Consider the following 27509-nt stretch of genomic DNA (forward strand, 5'->3'; position numbering starts at 1 on the left):
TAGGAATACTTTAAGAAAATTCAAGATGAAAATAGAATAAACATTTTAACAGATTTGTGTTGCCCACTTGTGATTAACTTGTCTGATCAACTGTATGAAATTGAATAAATGTGTTTATCTGACATGTATACGTATGTGACAAGAAAACACTGCGGCAGTGTTTACATCCAATCATTCAATCATGTAACGTAAGCTGCTGATAGATTTTGTGAATTAGTAAATAAGTTCTGCTTCATATACCTAAAGCATGGTATTTTGGACTGAATGCAATATAACTATACCTGATTATATTAATACGCTGCTTTTTCTGGCACGTAGAGAGCTTGGTTCAAGCATGGCTAAGATGGGATTATTCTCCTAGTAACAAGTTTCTTATTAGCAATTTGAACAAGCTCTAATGCTAATGTTTGTGAGGACTTAGATCTTTTCTTATGCAGTTCACACTGCAGTTATTTATCAGAAGTGCTCTATTACCACTAATAATGGGCACTATCTATACCACATTCAAGAAAACACTATATCCTTTGTGTTAAGCTTACCTCGCAGCCCTGAGGATCATGGCTGAAGCTGTATTTGTGAAAACTACAGCACGCTTTGTGTCTGTGTGTGTGTGTGTGTGTGTGTGTGTGGGGGGGGGGGGGCTACATGTGACTCCACTCAAGAAACTGTGTGATAGTCATCAGACAGGGTGCTCTCACCACTAGGGCCTGTGCTCTTCCACACACCTTGCTATAGTAACTGTTACAGAAAGAAATGCCTGCTGTGACGTTTACAAGCTCTACTTTAACTTTATTGCCAGCACTCCAGTCTGCTTCAGTTAAACTCTGCAGCATATTCTGAGCCTATATTCTGTGGCGGTCATGTGTTGAATTTCAGTCTACATTACGAAATGCTTCAAATCTTTTGTCACTTTGCTGTGGCAAGCTTCCATATTTAAAGTTAAAAATCTGCTCATCCTTCACTATAGAAACAGGAAACGCAACAGCCTCAGACCCCGCCCACCTGACTGCTCGGTTGCGTGGCAACGCGTAAACTTTCAACAGCAGAGAGAGCGCGAGAGATGTAGCTTGATAAACAAAGGCACCCCTCAGAGGCTCCTTCACTTGTTCCTTACAGGTGACCTCGTGTTTTTGCCACTACAATGTCCAAGGGACATGCAAAGAAAAAGGAGTCATCTTCCAGCAAAGTGTCTTTATCCGACCGGCAGACTGAGTGAGTTCGGTTTAGTGAAAGGACAGTTAGCTTTAGTGTTAGCTACCATCAAGCCAGTTAAGACAAGACGTACTTTAGAAATGACTACAATTTTTTTTCACTGTTTGAGGGTAAACTGGGTTGGTTGGGTTTATACAATAAATGTCGTCGCTGGTTAATTTTATTGTTAAAACTGGCACAGAACAAATGAAATGTGTCATAATTTCAGAGCAGCGTCCTTAGCAGCCACTTCTTTTGAGAGCCTAGGACGCGTGGGGAGATACAGATTCTCCATTTGGCCCGAGTGGGATGAGGCAGACGTCAACAAGGAGAAATGGGACTCAAGCACAGGACCTGAAGATGGGAAGCCAAACAAGTGTCCTAATGCTGTAATAATGAGGAAGAAAATTTTTTACATTTTTAAAAGAATCTATTAATTTATCATCACCAAAAAATGCCCTGCAAAGAGTATTGAATATGTATAGTCAGTAACATTATGGTGAGTCCTGGTTTGTGTACTTCACATTCTCTTTGTTTCCTTTTGTATGCAGCCATTTTTTGAGGATCCTGAAGGAAAGCTTTCTCTGCCTCCATCTTTGAAGGTTCACACCTGGAAGCGCCCCAGTAGAGTTTATTGTTGACAAGGTAACCTTCATGCTTCTATTTTCTGCCTGTCTCAATTTTGCACTGATGACTGCTGTTATTTAAAAGTGCTTTGCACTTAAACATCAGCAGTTCATTTGCAATTTCATATACATGGCAAGGTTAACAATGATATAAAGGGTCCAGAATATGTGTGATATGGGTTTGCACATACTACTGATTAAAAGATTTTATCAGTTGACAAGAAATTTTAAGACAGTACCTGCTTCCTCTAGCCTTTTTGTGGTCATTTGTCTTTGTTAACCACTTCCTAGACTAAAGGATAAATCTACTAATAAAAAAAGACAGACTAAACCTATTTTAACTATGTGTGTTTCTTTGCCACACAGTGTGAAGTGTAGTTAAGGAAACATGGTCTCTTGTCACCTCCAATGAATTTTTAATTGCATCACTCCACTTTTCTGTTACCCCTTTCTCAGTGCAGTATTGAGCAATTACTGCAGGCTTCCTGTTTTTTGAATTAGTCCTTGCCAGGTCACATGCTGCCTTTTCACTCAAGATGTCAAAATCATTTAATTAATTTCATAAAAGAGGAGCACAGGCTAATCACAGAAGCCATCAGCCATGCAGATAGAAGCAGCAGCTCTCCTATAGTATTCTGTGTTCAGTCTGTTTCCAAAGACAGTATTACTGGGTGAGTAACATTGTCTTTGGACATGGTTTAAAATTTGGTTGTTTAGAGTTTCTTGCAACGGTACTAAAATAGATTCTTTCTTATCTTGCAGCCTCACAATCAGCTGACTCATTTAGTCATATTTAATTAGTAACATACTAGAGTCTAGTAACTTGATTGTCAAATATTCAGTGCAGACACAGTCCTGGGAGTGTCATGATGAGGTTACACCAGTTTAGGCCCTGGGTTGAGCTGACTTGTAGACCTCCTATTCTTGTGCACTTTAACAGCAGTTGTGACCTTTGGCAGCAGTATTCTAAAGCTTGTTGCCCACTATTTTATTACAATGAATGTTATGTACACAGGGATCAGTTGCTGCCCCAAGTGGAGGAGTTTAAGTATCTCAGGGTCTTGTTCACGAGAGAGGGGAGAAGGGAGTGGGAAATTGACAGACGAATTGCAGCTGTGGCTGCAGAGATGCACACGCTGCACTGGTCCGTTGTGGTAAAGAGAGAGCTAGCATAAAGGCAAAGCTGTAGATCTACTGGTTGATCTATATCCCACCCTAACCTATGGTCATAAGCTCTGAGTTGTAACCGGAAGAACAAAATTGCAGATACAAGCGGCAGAAATGAGCTTCCTCTGAATGGTGGGTGGCCTCTCCCTTAGAGATGAGGTGAGGAGTGCAGCCATCCGGGAGGGGCTCAAAGTAGAAACACTTGTCCTTCACATCAAAAGGAGCCAGTTGAGGTGGTTCGGAAATCTGACTAGGATGCCTCCTGGGCAGTTCCTGGATGAGGTGTTCCGGGCCTGTCCTACCTAGAGGAGGACCTGGGGTAGACCCAGGACACGTTGAAGACTTGGTGACCCTCTGGATAAGCTGAAGGAGGTTGCTGGGGAGAGCGAGGTCTGGCTTTCTCTGCTTAGGCTGCTGCCCCCATGACCCAGCCCTGGATAATGGAAGAAAATGGATGGATGGATGGTTATGTACACATGTACATCCCTCATTCTAGAACATGTGTTTCAACTGGTAACAGCAAAGTCTGGCAACTCTAGTCTTGACTCAAACTTTACTTTTGTTGTAATTTTGTCTGTTTTTTTTTCTTTGTTTTGTCAAGTATTGATGGATACTTTTTTTTTAAATTGAAATGAGAACATCTGGAAGAGATGTCAGGCGGTGTGACAGGCAGAGATGGACCCAGATGCAGGACACCAGAAACAGACATAATTTAAAGGATGTTTGTTGCAAAACAAAAACCAAACTACAAAAATCTTTGTGGGAGCCAGCGCAACACACCAAAAAAAAAAAAGCGCAGCAAGATGAGACCACACAAGCGTGCCAACATAACATCTTCAACTACACAACAACAAGTAGAAGAAACACAGGACTTAAATACACCAGGGAATAATGACAGAAGTGGAAACAGCAGGGAGCACAGCTGAACACAATGACACTGATGAGACAAGGGGAAGCAAAACTAAACACACTTCACAAGAAACAAGACACTACCAAAATAAAAGAGGAAGTGGTACAAGGGAACAAAGACACAGACTTGACACAGAACACAAGGAGCTAGAAATAAACTGAGGACTAATACAGAAGAGAACAAAAAACACTGGGCCACCGGCCCAGGACCATGACAGGTGCAAAGGTGAAGGCTTGGAAGTGGACATATAAGCCCTTTCTGCCAACAGTCATCATGGAAAATATCAACTCTCTGCCCAATAAAATTGATGGGCTGGAGATATTGATTGGTGAAGACTCAGAAAGTATACCATGAGTGCAGTCTCGTGTGTGTTTTACTGAAACATGGTTGAATAAAAACATCTCAGACTCTAATGTGGCTCTACCTGGTTTCACCCTCATACGGTCAGACAGAGATGCTAAAGCTAGTGTCATTTGTTAGCCAGAGATGGTGTGGTCCTGCACATGTCGCTGTCAAAGAGAAGATGTGCTGTCCTGATGTTGAATTATTGGCAGTTGGTATGTGACCACATTATGTACCAAGAGAATTCAGCTATATCATAACAATACTTGTGTACATTCCACCCAAGGCAACAGCCAAAGTTCCTTGTGAAGTTCTCCATGAAACTGCTGTTAGGATACAGACTAAACATCCAGAGGCACTCTTCATAATTTCAGGAGACTTCAATCATGTTTCTGTCTCCTCCCATCTGACTGCATTCACACAATATGTTGACTGTCCTACCAGAGAAAATAAAACCCTTGATCTGCTGTACGCCAAATCAAAGAAGCTTACAGAGTTCCTTTCTTAACACTTGGCAGTTCAGACCACAACTTCTGGCTGGAGACAGGACATGGTGGGAGAGGTAGTGAAAAAATGCACGCTAAAGACATAAGAAGCCATCCTGAAAACTCTGATCGCCCACTTTATAACATTTTTATGGAACAAAAAACATCAGTACTGGAAGACTCCTCTCTTGGGAGACAGAGGAAAAGCCATCGGGCTTTCAATTCTCATACAAATAGCAGATGAGCTATGACAGACATATGAATTTCCCTCTGGGATCAATAAAGTTATTCTTATGCTATAATACACTGTATCCTAAGTGCAGTTTTTTTGTGAGTTTGTCAGTTATCTGTAAAGATTCTCCTGTCTTTTATAATTTGCCTTCAGTGCAAACAATATTTTGCTTTATTTCAGGGTCCCACTGTTGTTGACAATCAAATGACATTTGACCTAGTCTCCTCCAATTGTCATCTGTTTTGCAGTGAGGTTAGTATTCAATATTGGTTTTCTACTTTGGACTGACTTTTTGTTAGCTATCATCCATCAGTGATCAGATAGTCTAATTCAGATGTCAACGGCGTGATGTTTGACTGACAGAAACAAATTATGTGGGGGAAATGCAATGCCTTTGTGAATTAAAAATCAGATGATTGAGGATTCAGCTAACAGATACAGACTGTTTTTTCCTCTCCCCTTCTCTTTTCCGTCTCTACTCCATATTCCATCAAGCTGATGAGGTGGATTGTCAGCGAGATCCACATTCTTTGGATGCTCAGGGGCTGGAGACCTTGGGCGCACATCTACTCGTTGTGTAAGGTGGTGAAAGGTCATGTGCCCACTTTTCAACAACTATGGGAAATACGTGGTCAGACTTTACTGGATGGTAAGGACGCATAAACACAAACTCAGAAAAGCTATGGATTGAAAGAAAACGGTTTTACTAGTTCTTGCGTACAGTGAGAAGTGCTTTTTTTCCCCCCTAAGTTAATGCTAAAATTCACAACGTGGGGAAACTTGAAACCAGAAAATTCAGTCATCTCTGAAGAGGAAGTCCCAGCTTACAGTACCTTTTGTTAATGAATATTATTACATAGGCATAGCTGGATGGCATAAAATTGCATTACATTGTTCAGCAGACCTCAGGATGTAGCACATGAGAGGGAAACGATTGCGGACTGAGGGATGGAAGGGGGATGGGATGAGAAAGCCTTATCCTCTCAGAGCTCAAATCAATCAGTCTCGCTGCTGTGCCAAAAGTGGCTGGGCTTCATACATTGCCTGATGAATAGATAAGGCTTAACAGGAGTCAGCTGCTTCTCACAGAGCAAGGCTCAAGTTTGATATCTGCACTTAGTAAACCCTTGAGAGCGGGCACAGCCTGCTTTTATGCATAATAGTGTCATTCGGTTTGATTATGTGTAAGCGTAATGACTTTACTGATTTAAAATCATTGCACAGGAACACAGCCTGAGCGCTTGCCACAGAGTCTCTGAATGGAGGACCCTGCATCTTTGTGTCTTTTCAGAGAGAGACAATTTGGGTCAACAAGAGAGTGAAAAAGACAGAGCTAAAGAGCAATAGTGTCCTCTAACACTGTGACTCTTGCCTTGACAAACAAGAATGACATGGTTGTAGGCAACCATCCCAGTGCCAACCATAGCACACTAGCAGATGGTTGTTGAGATGGCATTAAGCACCCAGCCCCCACCATCCCCTTCCCATTTCCTTCTCTGTTTTCGCTCATGGGCTGCTCCTTTCCTCTCACTCATCTGAGTCTTTGTGGTTCCTCACCTATATTTCTCACAACTTTTTTCTTCACACTATATGGATCCCGACAGCACTGCCTCTACATTCCTGCTTTTCTTGATCTCCCCTGCAATTTTCCCTATTACACTGTATTTTTACCCATCTGTCACAACAGTGCCTTCTTTGGGCAATGGTTTGACAAGGAAAATGGTAGAACAAGTGAGAAATAGTGTGCCCCGGTCGACCTCTAAATGGGATAGCACGGCTTGGGTGCACTGTTTTGACAGATAAGGAGAGCTGCAGATGTGATTATTACCTGTTTTGCTGCTTTTTCTTACAAGCAGTGTGAAACTCCCTCAGATGAACAGCAGACCAACCACAACACAGATAACAGCAGAAGACACAAGCATAAGGTGGCAAATGCTAGGAGAAGTGTTAGGCAACAATACCAAAAAGCCTTCCTGTCCTGAAGCTACAATCCCAATTCCAAAAAAGTTGGGATGCTGTGTAAAATATAAATAAAACCAATGATTTACAATATAACAGAAAACAAATCAAATGTTTAAGCTGAGACATTTTATCATTTTAAAAAAGTATTAGCTCATTTTGAATTTGATGGCAGCAACACATCTCAAAAAAGTTGGGGCAGGGTTTACCACTGTGTAGCATCCTGTCTGCTTTTAACAACAGTCTGTAAATGTCTGGGAACTGAGGAGACCAGTTGCTGGATTTTTGGGTGTTGTCCCATTCTTGTCTGATATAGGATTCCAATTTCCTGTCTCCGGTCGTTTTTTGGTCACATTTTTGGTTTCATGATGCCCCAGATGTTTTGATTTAGTGAAAGGTCTGGAAGGCAGGCAGGCCCAGACTCCTCTACTATGAAGCTGTGCTGTTGTAATAGCTGCAGTATGCCGTGTAGCATTGTCTTGATGAAATATGCCAGGCTTTCCCTGAAAAAGATGTTGTCTGGATGGGAACATATGTTGCTCTAAAACCTGTACATACCTTTCAGTATTGATGGTGCCACGGTGTCATTTCTATAGACACTAATGCACCCCCATCAGTGATGCTGGATTTTGAACTGAATGTTGATAACAAGCCGAATGGCCCCTTTCCTCTTTAGCTTTGACCCACAGAAGCAAGCGTTTCTAGATCATGTTCACATATGACTTCTTCTTTGCATGATAGAGCTTTAACCTGCAGTTGTGGATGGCACAGCAAATTGTGTTCCCAGACAGTGATTTTTGGAGGTGTACCTGAGCCCATGCAGTGATTTCCATGACACAATCATGCCTGCTTTCAATGCGGTGTTGCCTGAGAGCCTGAAGATCATGGGCATCTAATACTGATTTTTGGCCTTGTCCCTGCACACAGAGATTTCTCCAAATTCTCTGAATCTTTTCATGCTATTATATACTATATTATATTATTCTGAATTTGTTCCTCAATTTGTAGATGTGGTTTTTTGCAAATGGGTGAACCTTTCCTTTGTTTCTTTTTAGTGACACTTAGTTTTCCAGCCTTTTGTTGCCCCCCTCCCAACTTTTTGAGACGTATTGCTGCCATCAAGTTAAAAATGTCGAATATTTTTTAGGAAATAGTAAAATGTCTCAGTTTAAACATTTGTTTTCTATGTTCTATTGTATATAAAGTACAAGTTTATTGAGATTTAGAAATCATTGCATTCTATTTTTTATTTTCATTTCACACAGCAATCCAGCTTTTTTAGAATTGGGGTTGCATTAGCTAAGTGAAAGTGAAAATTGTAAGGCCGTGGAGTGTAGCAGTCATCAGTCATCATCAGTCATGAACCGTCATCAGTGAATAAACAATACATCAGCTCAGTTCATGAAACCTGAACAGTGTCAAGACTGAACATTAGGCCAGAAATATGTATAAAAATAACAAAACAATCTGCCAAATAATCACTCAAAACAACACAAATCAGTGTTTCATTTGTGTATCTATTATATTCATACACTTCAGTTTTTGCCCACTAATTTAATAAGCAAGATACAACTTGTTCTATGTTGTTTCTCAAAATGTCAGTGTTTTCCTTTATGATTTATGATTGCTCTAATTTTTATAATTGGAGAAATTAATATAATGAGATTGTGAGATGAGAAGTTCTTAGCCCTGTTATTTGAAGAGTACACATTGTAACATCAGGTTTCTCTCACTGTCTTTTCCCCTCCTTCCTCTTTTCAGGGTTGTTGGAGGAAGATAACAGTGGATGATTCTATGCCATTTGATGAGGAAAATAACCTGCTTCTCCCTGCCTCTACCTGTCAGTCAGAGTTATGGCCAATGCTATTGGCTAAAGCTCTAATAAAAGTGGCAAACACAAAGTGAGTTACTATATGTTTAAACAGAAACTTTATATGTATTTTAGTACTACCCCAAGCAACTGGGGAAACTATTTATAGTCCTGGGCTGCTTTAGAACAGAACTAACTCTGCTTTGCTTCAGCAGGGTTAATGTACTATCTTAGTGTCCAAATTTTAATTTAATTTCAGCAAATATATACAGTGATTAACACGGCAAAAAAAAAAAAAAAATGGAGCAGGTCATTAAATCTCCTCACTGTTTTTTAAGAACTATTTATACTGTGCCAGCTCAATAAACCGACAAAACTTAATTTTATAATTTAGTCAAGCTCATCTGTCACAAAACTATGAAGAAATGTTTCCTCCCCATCTAAGTGTATTGCAGATATTTTAATGTTTCAAAGTAGAATTTTACTGTGAAATTTGGTTTCGAGAAGTTAATCCCTAAACTGCCAAGCACACATGTATTTCCCACATTTGCAGAAACAATTTGAAGCTCACACACATGCAAAAGAACTCCCACAGAGTGCCATTTGCTGACTTGGCCCAACCTTCCCATGACTTACTGCATATCTCTGCCACGGGTTGGGTGTAATTTGGCGACAGACAGAAAATGTTCATGCCTCTGATGGTGCTGGTCTGTTGTCTGTAGAAGGTGGAGACATAAAGGAAATAAAGGGGCCTTCCTCAGAATAATAATAAATTATATATGCCATAATTAAAGTTCTTGGGCTCTTTCACTTTGGTGCTGAGCAGCATTTTTGGCATGGCTATAGACTGTGGCATTACCATTTAAGTTTTATGGATTTGACTTACTTGAGTGTGAATGTGGACTGGATGGGGAGGTCATAAAATCCCAAAAGGACCAATTAAAAAAAGCGGCAGCTGTCTGTTTCAAGTGAAACTTGTGCGCAAAGGATATTTACTGTGGACATTCTGGCACACACACACTCCTCAGAGTAATTTAGAGCAGTAATAAGATTTCTAAAATAATGCAAATTCCAAAATGTTGAACTTAGGTTGAGCTTGTATTCCTGACATGCAGTCAAAAAAAAAAAAAAAAATGTCTAGGGTTAGGACAAGTTAGGTTGTCTGGTGACTCTTAGAATACTATTGGGGATTAATTGTTAATTGTCATTCAAAAGCATGATGGGACTCTAAGGACAGTAAACACAGTTCTTCAATATGTTTGAAAAGAGATAGAGACATTCAATATTTCTTCTGTTAACAGCATTGTCATGATTTAGCCACCCTGCCATCAATCACGTTAAACACGTAATTTCCCACGTTGACACCATCCCTTCACATGATCTGTTTGAGAACAGTGCCAGTGCCAAAACGGGTGGTTTGAGTAGTGTGTCTGGTTGGTTGCACATTTTTGAACAAAGAAAAAAAAAGTTCTTATGTGTTTGTTTTATAGTTGGCATGCAGATGTCTGCGAGGAGATGGGCGAGTTCACCTTTATCCACACCCTCACCAGCTGGATTCCAGAAACCCGTCCGATAAAGTAAGGTTCTAGTTTTCTATCTATAATATCTGCATTGCCTGTCCTATATCACTTTATGTTCGATAAATTATAGACTCACCAGCCACTTTATGACTTACTTTATGCACTTGTCCGACTGCTCATTAATGCAAATATGTAATCAGCCAATCACATGGCAAAAAAAACCAGTGCATTTAGGCATGCAGACATGGTCAAGAGGATATGCTGAAGTCCAGACTGAGCATCAGAATGGGGAAGAGAGGTGATTTAAGTGACACTGAACATGGCATGGTTGTTGGTGCTAGATGAGCTGGTCTTTCAGAAGCTGCTGATCTGCTGGCATTTTCCCACATAACTAAACAAGACTGGAAAAGTGTTGCCTTGTCTGATGAGTCTCGATTTCTGCAGCAGAATTCAGATGGTGGGGTCAGAATTTGACATAAACAATCTGAAAACATGGATTTTTCCTGCTTTGTATCAGCAATTCAGACAGCTGGTGGTGTAATGTGTGGAGGATAATTTCTTGGCACATTTTAGGTCCCCTTAGCATCAGGTGAGCATTGTTTAAACGCAGTAACCAACCTGAGTATTGTTGCTGCTCACATCAGTGAGTTTATGACCACAGTGTACCCATATTCTGCTTCCAGCTGGATAATGCGCCATGACACAAAGCTAAAATTATCTCAAACCGGTTTCATAAACATGACACTGTACTTAAATGGCCTCCACAGTCACCAGATTTCAAACCAATAGAGCACCTTTGGGAGTGTGGTGGAATGGGAGATTCATGTCATGGATGTGCTGCAGCAACTGTGCGATGCTATCGCGCCAATACCAAATTCTCTGAGGAATTTTTCAATGCAGAACGAGAACTCTGTACTGGCAAAGTGAACTAATAAAGAGTCCAGTGGGTGTATATGGAATATATGTTCTGCTTACTGTAAGTTTGTCTTTGTTAACAGGGTTGATTTTCTGCCTTTAGTTTTTTTATTTTTTAAGAACTATGAAAAAAATGATGCGGAAAATTGTTTATGAAGATATATTGTATACTGAAGGGAGGAATTTCAGTGTCAAATTTCAGCTCATCAGTGATGGAATTTTAATGGGGCAGCAGTATTTGGTAGTGGAGACAGGGAGTGTTATTCTCCATAGCTCAGCAGGTTAGCTGTTGTTAGTGGGCCGCCTGTGGAATCTACCAACAGGTACAACAAACGAGCATGACTACGTTTGTGTTTCAGATTGATTTATGGCAGTTGTTGTGGTTGTAGTTATTTATACACTTACCCACACAGAATACATCTGATATATGGATCTGATATGCCCCATTTACTGCAAAATAGTAATTCTGACAATATAAACATATTAAATAAATAAATTATTATGTTTAATGTTATGTGACACTGTAAAGGACTCCCAGGGTGCCTCTATCTTTCACTTGTAATATTAAATTAGATTGCGGCGCACAGAGAGATGTGTTAACTTCTTCAGTGTCAAAAATCCTAAAATAAAGACACATTTACACTCTTTCTTCCTTTATTAATAACAAATAATGATGATGCTCATCATCATTACTAATAATATTGCAGCTTCAGCTGTTTTTATTCACACACTACACCCCTAACTTTATTAGACATCACCAGACTGAGTTATTCATGAGAACATCTGAATCAGTGGAACTGGACATTAAATGGATTTAACTTTTCCTGTAAGCTCCATAGTGCAAAGTCCATGTAATGTCTGATTGAGCCCATGCGAGAATAATTACATGTAGAATTCACAATAAGCAAGTGGGCGTCATGTATTTAATCTGCTGCACCAGTCACCACCTCTTGCCAAAGTCTAGAAAGTGCATACTGATGAAGCTGGTGTACTTGAAGAACACTCTCATTCATTCATTTTGTTACGAGATATTCAAGGGGGTTTCTTGCATGTATTGCCTATATTATGTTTCAATGAAAACACCAGTAATGTCCTTGGGATGTACTTGTACTTTTTCACATGACTGTGAATATGGGAGCCTATTATATTACAAAGGGACAGTACAGGAACAGGAACAGAAACTGCAGTAGACACAAGCACACAAAGCAACAGTATACTTCATTTGATATCAGACTTGTAGTTACATGTGTGAGTTCGTGTGTGTGCGTGCGTGCGTATGTGTGTGTGTGTGTGTGTGTGTGTGAGAGAGAGAGAGAGAGAGAGTGTGTTAAAAATATGTCCTGGCAATGTTGCTTAAAATTCACAAAAAAAGAAATACACCCAAAACCTTCTTAAAGTTACAAATAAAAAGGTTTTAACTTAACAATGAAACTTATGTAACCCTGAAACTGATCATGTTGTCTTCCACTCCCTCTCAGGTCAGTATATTTGAGAGAAATTTGGGAGTTCTTACTGCACTCCATTCCTGCATTTAAACACCTGGATGACAGCTTGCCAGTGACAAAGCCTGAGCCTGCAGATGCAGCTGCACGGAGGGATTCCACTCTAAGTGAAAATACGAGTCAGCTGCTGGAGTCAGAGGAATGTAAAGGTACATATTGTGCCTCAGACACAACAAGTAGACACAAAGTCACAGAGAGACAAATAATCATGCAAATATGCATGCTTGCAAACTTGCGTCTTAATTACACACTCTGCTTGCACATTTAATTGAGTGAGTAAGCCAATGCAATCAACCATTACGGTCATAATTTGTATGCACAGAATTGCTTTCTTGCTCAGTTAATTAATTTATCAGCACATGGTTTTAGAATTATTTCTGCTTCCTGTGTTTGTAATTGTGCTGTATTAATGGATATATATGTCATATCTATATTTCCTTGGCTGACATAACATGTATATGTGATATATATGTCCCTTGCAAAGGCACAGCAGAAGCCAGGGTATGTTTCTGGTGATAGTTTATTGGTTTGTTTGAATATCAGTCTGTTTGTCACCAAAATGATGCAAGACGTACCAAACTGAATTTTGTGAAACTTGGCAGAGAGGTTGAATATGATCTACAGTACTTCATTTAAGTATGGAGCCCCTGCAGAAAACCTCACAAATATAAATGATTCCCTTATAGAGTTAAAGAACTCCACCTTGTAACAATCACAGTTTTGGTCTAGGGATTTACTTCAGGACAGGACAGACTCCAGGACTTAAGTCACTACTTTGCTGTACTTCATAATACGAAACTTTCTGAGCTCGATTGTCAGCCTTGGGGCCTCTTTCATGTTGCATGAAGAATAACTTCCTGTTTTTTGTTAGGTCCGCACTCCATATATTATGGAGTGCAGAGGGTTAACGCGTGTATGATGGAGCATAAATAATCCAGCAGAGGGAGCAGTAGAAGGGTAAATTATTTGGTGCTCCCGTAGGGCAAAAGAGCTTCCCCGGTAAACTGTGGTTATCTGAGGAAGACAAAATTAAAACATGTCCTCGCAAAAGTATTTGTTCCTTGGAGTGGTTTCAGGTCACAGTAGTGTCTTTTAAGGCTATACAGTTAATTCAAATACATTGTTCAGAATGCCAGTTGCATCCCCAGACTGCATTCTACAAACCAAATTAACTATTGGAGAAATTAGCTGACGTTACGGTGTTGAATATTGAAGGTGAAGGGACAAAACAGCTAATTATGTGCAACAAAGGCTTCCTTTTGTATTAAAACCTATGTATACTGTATTCAGAGTACTGAATTCAAACACTCTTGGGTGACATTTTGCCATTTTAGACTGCTGTATACATTAAAATCTATCTCTGTTTCTCTCTCACGTGGATGTACCTGCTCTTTCTGACAGCAGACTGTCCCCTGTGCTCCGCTACAGTCCCACTTGCTTGTGATAATTCAAGTGCTGCATATTAACATAATGTGATGACACACATGCAAAGGTGATATTACTTCACAAAACATTTGCGCTTGAGGGAAATGTACTGCATTGTCCCTTTCCACACATGCAATCACTGAAAGACCCCATGTGTTCCCTCCTGTCTCACTGTTTTGGTGCTCACTGTGAAATTCCAGTGAAATGCAGGAATCACCAGGCAGTGTGAGAACAACTTCTCTTTTCAATTTTTAATGTGTAGCCTTTATATTAGCCCGGCAGTGTTCCCATCTCTCTCCACCGTGGCCCGCCAAATTGATTTTCCATGTCTTTTGGCCCATGTGCTCTTTTGTGATATACTCTAAGATGCACTGAAGGGGGAAGAACCCCCTAAAGAACCTCAATATAACTTCATTGTTTTATTTATACCTGTGGAGGACATTGGTGTTTTTTAATCTCCAGCATTTTCACTATATCAATTTGATTATTTAGAATTAATCAGAGTCACTCTTTTTAAAATCTATTGTGTGGTTATACTTATTCATATGCCGGTATAGTTTACCTATACCCATTATTGTTCATTGTGTGTATTTCTCAGGTGACCCTGAGGTAGTGGTGTGTGCTGGCTACTACCCTTTTCAACTACATAACAATTCCTTTGGGTTCGGCCAGATGGTATGCCTTTTCACTATTCCCCCTGACTTGTTGGCCACCTACACCTACACCTAGCTCATAACATGCAAGTTTTGCTCTTCGGAATTTTGCAGCTATGAAATTTAAATTTCACTTGCTAGAGATTGTAGCCTGATAATTCAGTGCAAATTTGAGAAGATACAGATTCATATTCTGATGCAACTACAACATACAAACATAGATACATAGTGTGATTGCTGTAGCACCAGCATGTTAACATGAGATGTGCCATTGACCTAAGAATTGCAGGTAGTTCATTTAAGATTTTACCTATATTTACACAAAGTCTATGTATTCGATATAGTACTGTGCAAAAGTCTTTTTGAATTGGTCTTGAGCAATAGTTCTCCAGGCTGCCTGAAGGTCTTTCAAAAATTTTCTTTGGAAATTGGCTCCTTTTTCTTGTACCTGACCATTTTCAGAGGAATGTTTCTTTTGTTTGTTAAGCTTCTTAACATTGCCCTATGAAGCAAGCATAAAAAGGATAAACCAGTCTTGCGTCTACACAAACTAGACAACTTAGCAAATAACCTAATTTGCATTTTATCTTTAGGCACTTTGTTACTAGCAGCCTATCCCAAAAACATGTAATTTGTTTCCATTTCTTTAGCCGAATCTTCAAAACAGTCCAAAGATAACACAGTTTGATAGTCATAAAATCGTATTTTTGTGCCAACAAGGTGATTTCCAGAGAGCTATTTGCTAAAAACCTGACATATCTCAGCATGGTGTGCAGTGTGTCCTTAAAAAATTGAGGAAACTGGGCAAGTGGAGGACCAAAGAAGAAGTGCCAGGCCTAAAAACCTATCCACAACAAACAGACAGTAGCTTAAAGTCATGTCTTTAAGAAATAGGAAAAAAACCCAGCAAAGACCTGAGAGATGAAGCTGGCCCTTCAGTTGATCCATCCAGTGTTCATTGAAGCCTGATCAGAAATAGTCACAGTGGAAGGATGGCTGTCAAGCCATTTTTAAGGAAAGGAAACAGGAGAAAAGGCTGAGGTATGCCAAATTACACAAAAACTGTACTGGAAATCAGTGATAACAGGTCTTATGGAGTAATGAATCCAAATGGGAAGTTTTTGGTTTAAATGGTTTTCAATATGTACAGAGGAGGTCAGGGGGGAGGCACAACAGTGAGTGTCTACAGCCATCTGTAAAACATGGTATAGGCTCTGTCATGGTTTGTTGCTGCGTTTCAGCCAGTGGTGTTGGGAATCTTGTCAAAATTGATGGAATTATGAAAGTAAAACAGTACCATCAGATTTTGGTCCATCGTGCAATACCATCTGGAAAGCATCTGATTGGCAATAGCTTTGTTTTTAGCAACGATCCCAAACAAACTGGGAATGCAGTAAAAGCACACCTGGATACAAAAACTTAGACCCACTTATGTTATGGATTGACCTCCCCAGAGCCCGGACATCAGCATTACTGAAGCAGTGTGGGGCCATCGTTATAAAGAATAGAACAACAGACCAAAGAAGAGTTTTGAATGTCTTTCAAGAAGCCTGGAAGAGAGTTCAGGCTGTGCTGAAGAATAAAGGTGGTCACACCAAATAATGACTTTAAAGTTAGAATTGTACAAACTCTGTTTTTGCCTTATACACTGTGATTTATTAAAATGTTTGCACATTTTAATAAATCCTTCAGCTATTTCCAATTTTCCGAGTAGTACTGTATATTCGTGATTCCTTGCTCCATGTTAATATGTCACTGTGTTTTTAAACTATCTAACACCTTAGATACTGCTGTTACTTCACACAATATTGTTCAAATGCAGTGAAATCCCATAGTAGTAGTGGGTGTTAAAGAAAAAAAAAAAGTTTACTATTTACACCCTTAAATCTGATTGGGAACAATTTCTAGGTGTTAAATCACTCCACTCTTTTCAGATCAGCTGCTGCAGATTGTAGTCAGATATTTTGACTTCACCTGCTAAGCTACTTGGTCTGCCAAAGCATTTTTTTTTTTTTAAATATTCATGGCTGACTGCTGTATGTGTGTTTATTTCTGTGTATGTGTATTGGTCATGCAGGCTAATTCCTCTGAATTTCTACGTTGTTACGGCCTGTCCTTGCTGTATAGCAATGCTGTCCTGTTGACTAGAACCCGCTCATGCCCGCTAGAGGCACCACCGAAACCTCCACCTGTGGCCCGATGGAAACTCATCCGTCAGCCCAAGAAAATTTTGGTCACTGCTGAACCACAGAGTGAGTTAGAGAAATAAGGAAGCAGGAAATGAAAGATGTTAAAATTAAGTTTGGAGAAATAGCAGTGGAGGGGAATCAGGAGGAGTATGCAGGGGAGGATATCAAACAAATAGAAAAGCGCAAATTATGCCATAGTGTGTAGGTGAATGTCATAAATATGACTAGAATGAAAAGTGAGTGTTAATGCAGGAGATTTAGAACCTGCAGTAGAGAGGGCATACAGCACCACATGCTGAAATGAAAATAGGAGGAGGGCAGTTACATTATTTCAGTTTTGAAAATAGCTGCTGGCTCAGGCATATCTGACATCAGCTGATCTCTGAGTGAAAAACTGAAAATGAAGTAAAAGAGTCAGAGTGTGAAAAATCGGTGCTGGCATGATATGTAGAGTTTTTTTCTCTTTTTTTGCAGAGATCCCTTTGTCAAAACCAGAGCAGTTCATTGAGGCTGCCAGCCCTTTTCTCTTCGACCGTACCAAGAGCAGCGGGGGCTCAATTCCAGAGTTGTGCGTACAGTGAAATGATCTAACACTGAGAAATTTATAAAGCATATTTTCTTCTGTCCTCTCTGATGTTTTTCAGTAGTCTATGGGTGATCTGAGCATGACTTCTTTATACAAAAAGGAAAGCATGACAACAGCTTCCATACAAATTACATCACCATTATCACCTATTTTTCATGATCTTATTTTACCACCATCTCTATTCTCTTTCGCTAATGCATCGAGGGACTATTACATTTATAGTAGTTGACAAATGTAAACTACAGGAATTTTTCTTTTGTTTTTTTAAAAACCCTACAGTGGTGTAAAGATAAACGTAAATCCACCGATCTATCCATCCATCCATCCACTTCTGCTTAGCCTGTTGTTCCCATGTTACTACTATAATGCTACAATATTTTTTGTATATAAATCACGGCTTAAAGAATTTCATGATATCTAAGTGTGGTATGATTATAATGTGTTACATTTGCTGCTTGAATATGTGTCTTTATGTGTCAGAGAAGCCAAGCAGAACCCTCCCAGGAAGTGCTCCCGCAGATCCCCTCTGGTTTCCATTACTGAAGAGACTGAATGTCCAAAAGGCCTTGAGCTTTACACGGCTGACCACACCACTAACTTACCAAACTGCACTGACAGAATAGAGGTATATGTAATCACGGTCCACAAGTGTAAAATATTTAAAATTTTGCAAATATTTGTGTATAGAACATTATTCTCAAGTAATTTCTGTTACCCCTTAAAAGGATTTCAAGGATCTGTGAAACCTTGGAATGTGAAAAAGAAAAAAAAAGATATTTTGTTTCTGCAAAGTTTTGTTACCTTTTTTTAAATGTCTTTATTTCATTGCTTCCCTGTTCCCTCACTCCTCTGTCTGCCCCTGCAAATATGCAGTCATAGGCTATTCAGAGTAGTTCTGTGTGTCAGTGACAACACGGCTGCCATCCCCCAGTCTCAAAGTCACTTCTGTTGTCTCCCAGCCAGGCCACTACTGACCAGGGGCACATCTGCACTAAAGAGAGAACCAGCTAGGAAAGGGAAATAACAGGGGGTGGGGATTCAGAGCATCAGACATAGGCAGACACAGAGAACAGGGCAGAAACAAAGATACCAAGGAATTAAGAAAAAATGGTGGACAATGCATTGTTTAGTAAAACATATGTGGGAAGTTAAAAAAAAAACTCCGACAGTCCATTTGGACTGGAAGAGATGAAAGCGGGGCAAGAAGCGGAAACGGGGAAGTGAGAATCTCTGGTGTGAGCTTAATGCGTGGGTTTCATGCAGGGAGAGGTCATGTACTGTGCTGATGAAAAAAGCAGCGCAATTAGATGATGAGCCATCAGTGTCTGTGTCTCCTGGGGGCTTCATTATTACACTTCACTCCTAGCATAGGGAAAAAATAGAGTTCATATTAATCGCCCTCTTGTGTAACTGTGACCAGTTATAGAGCGGTTAGGTTAGGGCAGTGTGGACATGCTAATTTGATGTGTCGTTTGATGTGCGTGCAGGCATGCACTTGTGTGGATTGGTTTGCGTGTATATGTGTGTGTGTGTGTGTGTGTATATATCACATGGGCCACATTTATCTAAGTGTGCGTTCCTGCTCTTGACAAGCACATGGCGGGTCACATGTTGACAGACTATAAATGACATGAGAGGGTTTTTTTTTTTCTTTTTTTGACCCGTCTCTGTTTCTATGATAGAAGAAGGTGCTCTCACATGATGTGCTTAATACCCTCAATGGCCCACTCTCTCAACTGTAGTGTGGGTTCAAGCATTAGGCCGGGGTTTAAGCATTATATTTCAACTTCTAATATGTTTGGAGTGTGGTAATTGCACCTGCATAGTTTTGATTTGCATTCCTAATTACAGTTTACCTTGGGGTAAAATATGAAATATGAAGAGAGTATATTGGAGAGCGCAAGCTTTAATCTGTCTGTGCAAAAATAAAACAGTGGGGTGGGTTTTGAAAATGCCACCTTCCTCCCATCGTGGCTGTGATTTTTTTGGAGAAACTGCTAAAAAGCCGAAAGCAGCAGCTAAAATCTTAGGAGCCCCTGTGTGTAGAGTCTGTGTGTCTCAACATCCCTTTGGTGTATGCAGGTAAGAGAAGCGGTGTAACAAAATGCTATGCTGTGTGTGACCAGGACATACCACAGCTCAGAGCTTGGAGCTTATGCATACAGAACACGTTGACATACGCGCTGACATTTTTGCAGCAGGAAAGTGTTGCTATACAGTGATGAAGAGGAGGTCAAGTGTGCCTCCCAATCACAATGCCTCTTTCCGTCTGTCTGGGTCTCTGGGTACTTATTCAAATACGTGGTGACTCACACAGAGACACACACACACACACACACACACACACACACACACACACACACACACACGCTCTGACTCATCAGAGAGTCTTTGGCAGGGGTTGCTTTGAAGTTACACGACACAAGATAATTCTTATTCGGAGCTGAGTAAACTGTTGGACATTTTTCCAGGGGGGGAGCATTGTTTGAAAAAAAATTTTTTTTTTTAAAAAAGGGAGGGGTGAGAGGAGGGGGCAACTGGAGGAAAGTCGGAAGCAGCTGATATAGGTGCAGTAATGCGCTTTTATAGACCACACCATCTTCTGCCTTGGTCACACAGAAGATAATGCTACTTGAAGGATGTGATAATGACTCATTAGCTGTGTTTCTTTATTGTGCTGGCCAGATGAGCATGAAATCAGAACTGTTTAGTAAATCCGCTCTAAGAGAAGCAACATGCTAAACAACATTGTAACTCCTCATCTGTCACTGACAGTCGGGGTAAATTAGAGCTGGTATTCCCTGTTGGTGTTTTTAGCAGGGGGGGGGTGGCGGCCCCTGTCACATTAAACCGTGTCTCAGTGTTGGGTGAGAATGGCCCAACACCACAGCTGGCATGGAATCACTAGAGGGTGTAGGCGTATCTCTGCCAGTGCTACTCTGTCAGCAACACACAGTTCATGCCTCTCTCACTTTCTCTTTTTTTTTTACTCTCTCGTTGTCCCTTTAGGTTACCGCAGAGGACAAGAAGAACAGTGACGACATCTCCAATGGTAAAAGCTGTTCCTTTGTAACACCAGGCCACTAATGCGAGTTGTCTTTGAATCCCAACATGAGATGGACTTACCTAAATATTAGACTGCCACAAAAAGCAAATGCCCCTTAATTCTACTTTTTGCAATTGACATATCTAGTGGAGGTCTTCATTACTGGTTGACTAGAATGGCATTTGTGCAGCATGATCCCAATTAAGGAGATTAGAAATAGTTGCATCTCTTGCGTCCGTCTTTCTCTCCATGCTTGTAACGGTCGGCCGAGACATTTTGAAAAAAGATAGGACTGAAATTATGCTTTGTAACAACCGGCCAATTGCCTGCCTCCTCTCTGCCCCCGTTTAGTTGCTTAGTAACACCTGCAGTTTGAGTTAACGGACCACCATTGCTCAACAGCAGAGACAGTGGCCCTCGCCACCTCAGCTTTCTGATCAGACTCTCGCTTTAAGTAGAGCTCGGGGCAGACTGTTCGTATGTGTACGTGTGTGCGCGCGTGTGTGTTTTTTGGGATGTGTGCATATGTCTATGAGATGCATTGAGATAGTGGGAGTGGGTGAGTGGGAGTGAGGATGTGCATGTGTGCTTACACCATTATGTGGGAGTTTGGCCAATTCGACTCACTGTGTTTAAGATAATGATTTGAGTCTAGGATAACTTGCTATGAGTCACAAGAGGAAAAGCATTTAGTTACTCCCTGCATTTTGAAAAAGAAGATATCAAGAATTTTACCCAGTAGCTCAATTTTCAGTTAGGTGGTTATATTCTACATTCATACTACCTTATACCAAAGGTCTAACCCAGGAAAAATTGAATTATATAAATGTATTTAGGGATTATGTCACCCTATATTCAATTTGGACTTTACTTACAGATAGGCCCAAAACTGCAATCAAAGAGGCAGTAACTGAGGAATCTTCAGCTGATGGCAGTCCTGTCCTACAGAAGACCTGGGTTGACCTGGAAAACTTTGATAAATGCTTTCAGTGAGACACACACATACACACATCCATAAATAGACACAAATCTGTACTTATGCACTGCAAAAATACTGTGCCAATGTGAAAACGTGGTGGTCAGCCTAAGAAAAGTTCTAAATATGATTCTATTCTATTCTATTCTAATGACGCTAAAACGTAACTGGCATTATTTGTCTTTTAATTTCAGGACTCTCTTGGTGTTTCATAAACCACAGATTTACCAGCATCATATACAGAAATCACATTTTAAGGTACAGAATGTACGGGTTCAGTCTCTGAGGTTCTTGATTTCTAAACTTTGGATTTATTTTCCCATATAATTGTGCCTTGACATAAAGTGGTATGGAAAAGTTTGGGCACCCCTGAGAATTTTCATGATTTTCCTTTATAAGTCATTGGTTGTTTGGATCAACAATTTCAGTTAAATATATCATATAGCAGACGAACACAGTGATATTTGAGAAGTGAAATGAAGTTTATAGGATTTACAGAAACTGTGCAATAATTATTTAACAAAATTAGGCAGGTTCATAAGTTTGGGCACCCTTGTCATTTTATTGATTTGAATACCTTTAGCACTAATTATTGGAACACAAAATTTGTTGACCCTTGACCTACATACACACGTGAATCCAATTATGAGAAAGGAAAGAGTTAAGGTGGCCAATTGCAAGTGTTTCTCCTCTTTGCATCTTCTCTGAAGAGTGGCAACATGGGAGCCTCAAAACAACTCTCAAATGAGCTGAAAACAAAGATTGTTCAACATCACGTTTTAGGGGACGGATACAAACAGCTCTCTCAGAGATTTCAGCTGTCAGTTTCCACTGTGAGGAACATAGTGAGGAAATGGAAGACCACGGGCACAGTTCTAGTTAAGGCTTGAAGTGGCAGGCCAAGAAAAATCTCAGATAGGCAGAGGCGAAGGATGGTGAGAACAGTCATAGTCAACCCACAGAGCAGCTCCAAAGACCCACAACATCTTGCTGCAGATGGTGTCACTGTGCAATTGTTCAACTATTCAGCGCACAAGGAGAGGCTGCATGGGAGAGTAATGCAGAAGAAGCCTTTTCTGCACACAAACAGAGTCGCTTGAGGTCTGATGAAGCACATTTGGACAAGCCAGCTTCATTTTGGAATAAGGTGCTGTGGACTGATGAAACTAAAATTGAGTTATTTGGACATAACAAGGGGCGGTATGCATGGCGGAAAAAGAACACAGCATTCCAAAACAAACACTTGCTACCTGGTGGCGGTTCCATCATGCTGTGGGGCTGTGTGGCCAGTGCAGGTACTGGGAATCTTGTTGAGGGCTGCATGGATTCAAGATTCAAGAAGACTTTATTGTCATTATATGTAAACATATAACGAAATTTGCGTTCCAGAACACCCATCCGGGCGACAGGTGTCTGAGGTCGTGCAGCCGTTTTACCGGCGCTACCTTTATTCCAGTCAATATCAGCAGATTCTTGAGAACAATGTTCAAGAATCAGTGACAAAGTTGAAGTTGCGCCAGGGATGGATACTTCAACCAGACAACGACCCTAAACACTGCTCAAAATCTACTAAGGCATTCATGCAGAGGAACAAGTACAATGTTCTGGAACGGCCATCTCAGTCCCCAGACCTGAATATTATTGAAAATCTGTGGTGTGATTTAAAGTGGGCTGTCCATGTTCGGAAACCATCAAACCTGACTGAACTGGAGATGTTTTGGAAAGAAGAATGGTCCAAAATACCTTCAACCAGAATCCAGACTCTCATTGGAAGCTATAGGAAGTGTTTAGAGGCTGTCATTTCTGCAAAAGGAGGATCTGCTAAATATTGATGTAATTTTTCTGTTGGGGTGCCCAAACTTATACACCTGCCTAATTTTGTTTAAATAATTATTGCACACTTTCTGTAAATCCTACAAACTTCATTTCACTTCTCAAATATCACTGTGTTCATCTGCTATATGATGGATTTAATTGCTGATCCGAACAACCAATGATTTATAAAGGAAAATCATGAAAATTATCAGGGGTGCCCAAACTTTGGCATATCACTGTAATACTGAGAATTGTATGGGATATAGTGCAATTAACTACACTGTTGTTATCTGCAGAATGCTGTCCTGTCCAAAACAACAGTAGCCTTCAAAAGCAATGGATCATCTACACAGTCTCTTAGCACTGGATCCCTGTCTGTAGCAAGCCTTCAAGTACGCATGTAAACAACAGAAACACACCCATATGCACACTTAGAATTGACTTAGCTTGTTATTTCAAAAAAGAGCATGCTTTCTGACCCTTTTGGTCTCTGTCTGTCTTCCCCTTTCTTTGTCTCCTGATTTGCCTTTCTCACCAGCTCATTTTTCTTACATTACTTAATCCTCTGTCTCAGTATCTCTTATTCAGGTGCCACTAAGAAGCCTTCACCTGTTTTTTTTTCTATCTATTTTAATCCCCCACCACCTTGCTCTCTTCTCTCCTCTGAATTTTCCTTCAACTTCTGTTCCACTAAGCCACCCTTCTATCAGTTTATCTGCCATGTCTCCCTATGGCTTTCTGCTCTTTCTCTCTTCCAATTGTTCTTTTCCGTGTCTGTATGTGTGTTTCTTCCAGCAGTGTCCAGAGCTGAGAGGCACTTATTACCTGTGTGTGGACAGCCTACAACCTTCCCAGATCCTCATCAGCTTCTCTGCTCTTCTTCTCTGGGGACATACTGCCAAGGAGAGTAAGGGCTTATCAACACATGCTATGCACACACACACACACACACACACACACACACACACACACACACACACACACACACACACACACACACACACACACACGAACGTGTGATTCTCCTTGTCAGCATACACAAACCATATATCGAAACCACATTTAATCTACAGGTTGGACTTTTATTTTATGAATATGAACCACTATGATTGTGTTATATGCCTGCAGAGTGCCACCAATGCACTTTTTTCTTTCTCCACTTTTATAGAACAGGAAATGTCAGCAGCACGTAGGTCTGCAGTTCTCATTGCCCTGCCACACTCCTGGACAAGTCTGCAGTCTCAGCTGCCAGTTCTCTCCATCAAGACCACCTCCACAAAGGCAGCTGTGTTAAACTTACCCCCAGGGTAGGACATAACTGATTAATATTAAGAAATGCATAATATTTTGATCAAAATTATAAGCTTAGATCAAATTTGCAGTAACAGCATGGCAGTATGACCTTACTATGCTTCATATGCAGCATACTGCATGTGATATAGCAGCACTTTTGATTCTTGTACCTAGGATTTTGCTGATACCATGTGTTCCTAATAAAACTTTACACTCAATACATGATACTAGGTAAAAGCTTTACAGTTGTGTATAGCCTAATCTCATAAATATGCAGCCTTAAACCTTATCTTTTGACTATATTTTCATGCTATTTATTGACACATCAAAAATATCATCTCTTTCCACTTTTCTTCACACTTCATTTCTCCACGTTCACATTTACACTCATAACCCTAAATTACCCTAAGCGATATGTAATTGTCATCATGAGAACTTGTTCTAATAATGGCTGATAGTTTTTTTTTTTGGTACAGCACCCTTGAGATCTTTTGACAAAGAAGAAAATGTGCATATTTCACACTTGTTGGGATTTCTACAGCTAAGCAAAGATCTGCTCTGCATAGCTGTAGAATATCCTGCAGAGGGTACCCTGCAGAGGATATCTGCCTACCTCAGATGCTCTGAAAAGCAGTAAAAAGCATCTGTCCTAGTCTCTATTATTGGGTGTGACTTGGCCTAGAAGCAGAGGGCCTAGTTTCTGGGGTCAGGTGCAGGTATGGAGGAGTGCAATTACCACTGAGCCATAATCACACACATAACACTCAGCTAACCATGCCCATTCGCCTCATATTATTATCTCCAAAAGACGTAATATCTGATATTGCTTCTGGGCAGCAGTCATTTTTAAAGCTCTCTATCTATGCCCGTCTTCAAATGTTACACTTTACGGTCTCTTCGCTGACATGATGCTGTTGATTTTAACAAGTTTTTTTTTTTTTCCATCGTAACTTGTTTTTAAGCCTACTCTTTTGTCTCACTTTCTATTTTTGTTTCTTCTTGCTGTCCTCTCTCCCATACACCTCATCTTCTTTTCTCTCATTACCTTTTGAATGTTTCTACAGCACTAGCCCAGCTCTGCCTCAGTGCTCATCCATCTAGTTAGGCTGTGATGGCTAAATTATGTAAAGCTAATGGGGCCAAGAAAGTGGAGCTCCACGCTCTCATGCCTGACCAGGCCCTGTGAACTCAGCTTGGTACTTGGCAGAGAGGACATTAGGCTACCGCACCTCTGACTGTGTGACCTAGTCAGTATTACTTGACAGAAAGACTGCAGTTCTAATTTTAAGAAAGAAAAGGGGTTTCCCTTTGATTTTGTAGTTTCTCTTATCAAAAACAGTGGCGTCACAGAGAGTTAGATGGTTTTATAGTTAAATCTAAGAAAGAAACATCACTCTGTGATTGAACTAATGACAACACGTCTAGCCTGCCGTGTGCCGACTTAGCCACTCTTTAAAAGGTCACAAGCCAAATAGGCTGGGAACCACAGGTTTTTAGGAAAGTGCAGGAAATGTGTGATTGCTTCCAGAATGCAGTTTTTCTGTTCTCTTCCCCTCAGGAGGCATGTGCTGTGCATCCACATAAATGCAGCATTGGGTTACCATGTCCATCTTTGCAGCAAGACACCATTCATCTTTGGAGAGGAAGAAACCATCATGCCACACCTTACAAAGGTGCCTGTAGTTATCAGTTCACAATGACAGCAATTCCAATATAGTAAGAGGTAGTTTTCAGAGTGATCGGCCTCCTTTCAGCATATTATCCTGCACCAGTTTTCTGCTGCATGCTGCTACTAGATAGATACACCTTCACATTTCTGATGTAAGGCGATATGTCTGCTGCTTTCATTTTCTTTTGTGTCCAGGAAAATTCACAAAAATAGAAATGATCCCTTTGGTGATACAATCTTCGTAAAACAAAAAGGGTTCAAAGGGGCGCACATTGACTGAGAAATATAGAGGCTGATTAAACACATGAAGTAACTAGCCCTCTAAATTTAAAAACATGTCTTGTGATATTTTGCGGAGAAATGACCGAAACTGAAAAAAAATAAGAAGGAAACTAAAAACAGGAGAGGATATATACAACCTTTCAACCTAAATCACCACATTATTAAAAAAAAGAACAGAGCTTACTGGGAACATAGTGACAGAAAGGATAACATTGCCCTTGTTGCAATGTCCTCGCTGTGGCATTTTTGAATGTGGTATACTCCAGCTTCAATTTAAAAAATCACATCATGTTAGACAGTGATTCTGCTTTCACACTTTTAGCCTTGCGTTTGTGTAGCTGAATGCATATGTTTCATCATTTTTTTGTTGTTGATTGTTTATCCTTAGTCTAGCACCGTGTATGTATATAGCAAGTGTCCTATAAACAATTTTGATTTGCTTCATTATGAAGATGCACCAGATTGTATTGGTATTCCAGTCCCGTTTTATACTCTTTCTGTTTAGGTCACAGCACTGAACAAAACTGAAATGCTTCCCGACTGCTTTTCTCTTTGGGCAGGAAAGTGCTCGTTTCACTGAGCAGGCCCATTCTATCTTTAGGGCTCTGTCCAGATTGGTGGCTTCCTTTAGTGATGAGCAGGAGCAGCCAGCAATCAGAAAGATCCTGGAAGAGACTCACTGTCCCCAAAACATCAGCACCACCCTGGAAAAATGGGAACACTGCAAGGTAGCTCGCTCTTGGTGGTACACAGTTAGATTATATGTACAGTGAATACCTTAGTATCCTTTATACTGTGGGCAATTCATTGACAGCTGACAGCTCCTAATTCTACATGACGAAAAATACATTCTACTGTTATTAGGCCATGTCTTTAATTCAGATTAGATAATTTACTGCTTTGAACTTCCATAAAC

At 40.3% G+C, this 27509-nt stretch overlaps 1 protein-coding gene across 1 annotated transcript in view; it reads left to right on the plus strand.

Moving 5' to 3' along the window:
• The first annotated feature begins 1026 nt into the window (after window positions 1-1026).
• adgb (androglobin) overlaps window positions 1027-27509 on the plus strand; it is a 42073-nt gene continuing 15590 nt past the window's right edge. The window contains 22 exon segments of the mRNA XM_030720861.1: window positions 1027-1212; window positions 1421-1580; window positions 1743-1817; window positions 1819-1836; window positions 5134-5205; window positions 5449-5553; window positions 5555-5602; window positions 8674-8813; window positions 10213-10299; window positions 12636-12808; window positions 14683-14759; window positions 16815-16989; window positions 17401-17494; window positions 17993-18137; window positions 20522-20564; window positions 21436-21547; window positions 21729-21792; window positions 23646-23741; window positions 24145-24256; window positions 24518-24656; window positions 26201-26315; window positions 27154-27321. Of these exon segments, the coding sequence (XP_030576721.1) occupies window positions 1142-1212; window positions 1421-1580; window positions 1743-1817; window positions 1819-1836; window positions 5134-5205; window positions 5449-5553; window positions 5555-5602; window positions 8674-8813; window positions 10213-10299; window positions 12636-12808; window positions 14683-14759; window positions 16815-16989; window positions 17401-17494; window positions 17993-18137; window positions 20522-20564; window positions 21436-21547; window positions 21729-21792; window positions 23646-23741; window positions 24145-24256; window positions 24518-24656; window positions 26201-26315; window positions 27154-27321 (2289 nt within the window). The 5' untranslated portion in view covers window positions 1027-1141.

This window comes from Archocentrus centrarchus, chromosome 24 (genome assembly GCF_007364275.1).
Source record: "Archocentrus centrarchus isolate MPI-CPG fArcCen1 chromosome 24, fArcCen1, whole genome shotgun sequence".
Taxonomy (NCBI): domain Eukaryota; kingdom Metazoa; phylum Chordata; class Actinopteri; order Cichliformes; family Cichlidae; genus Archocentrus; species Archocentrus centrarchus.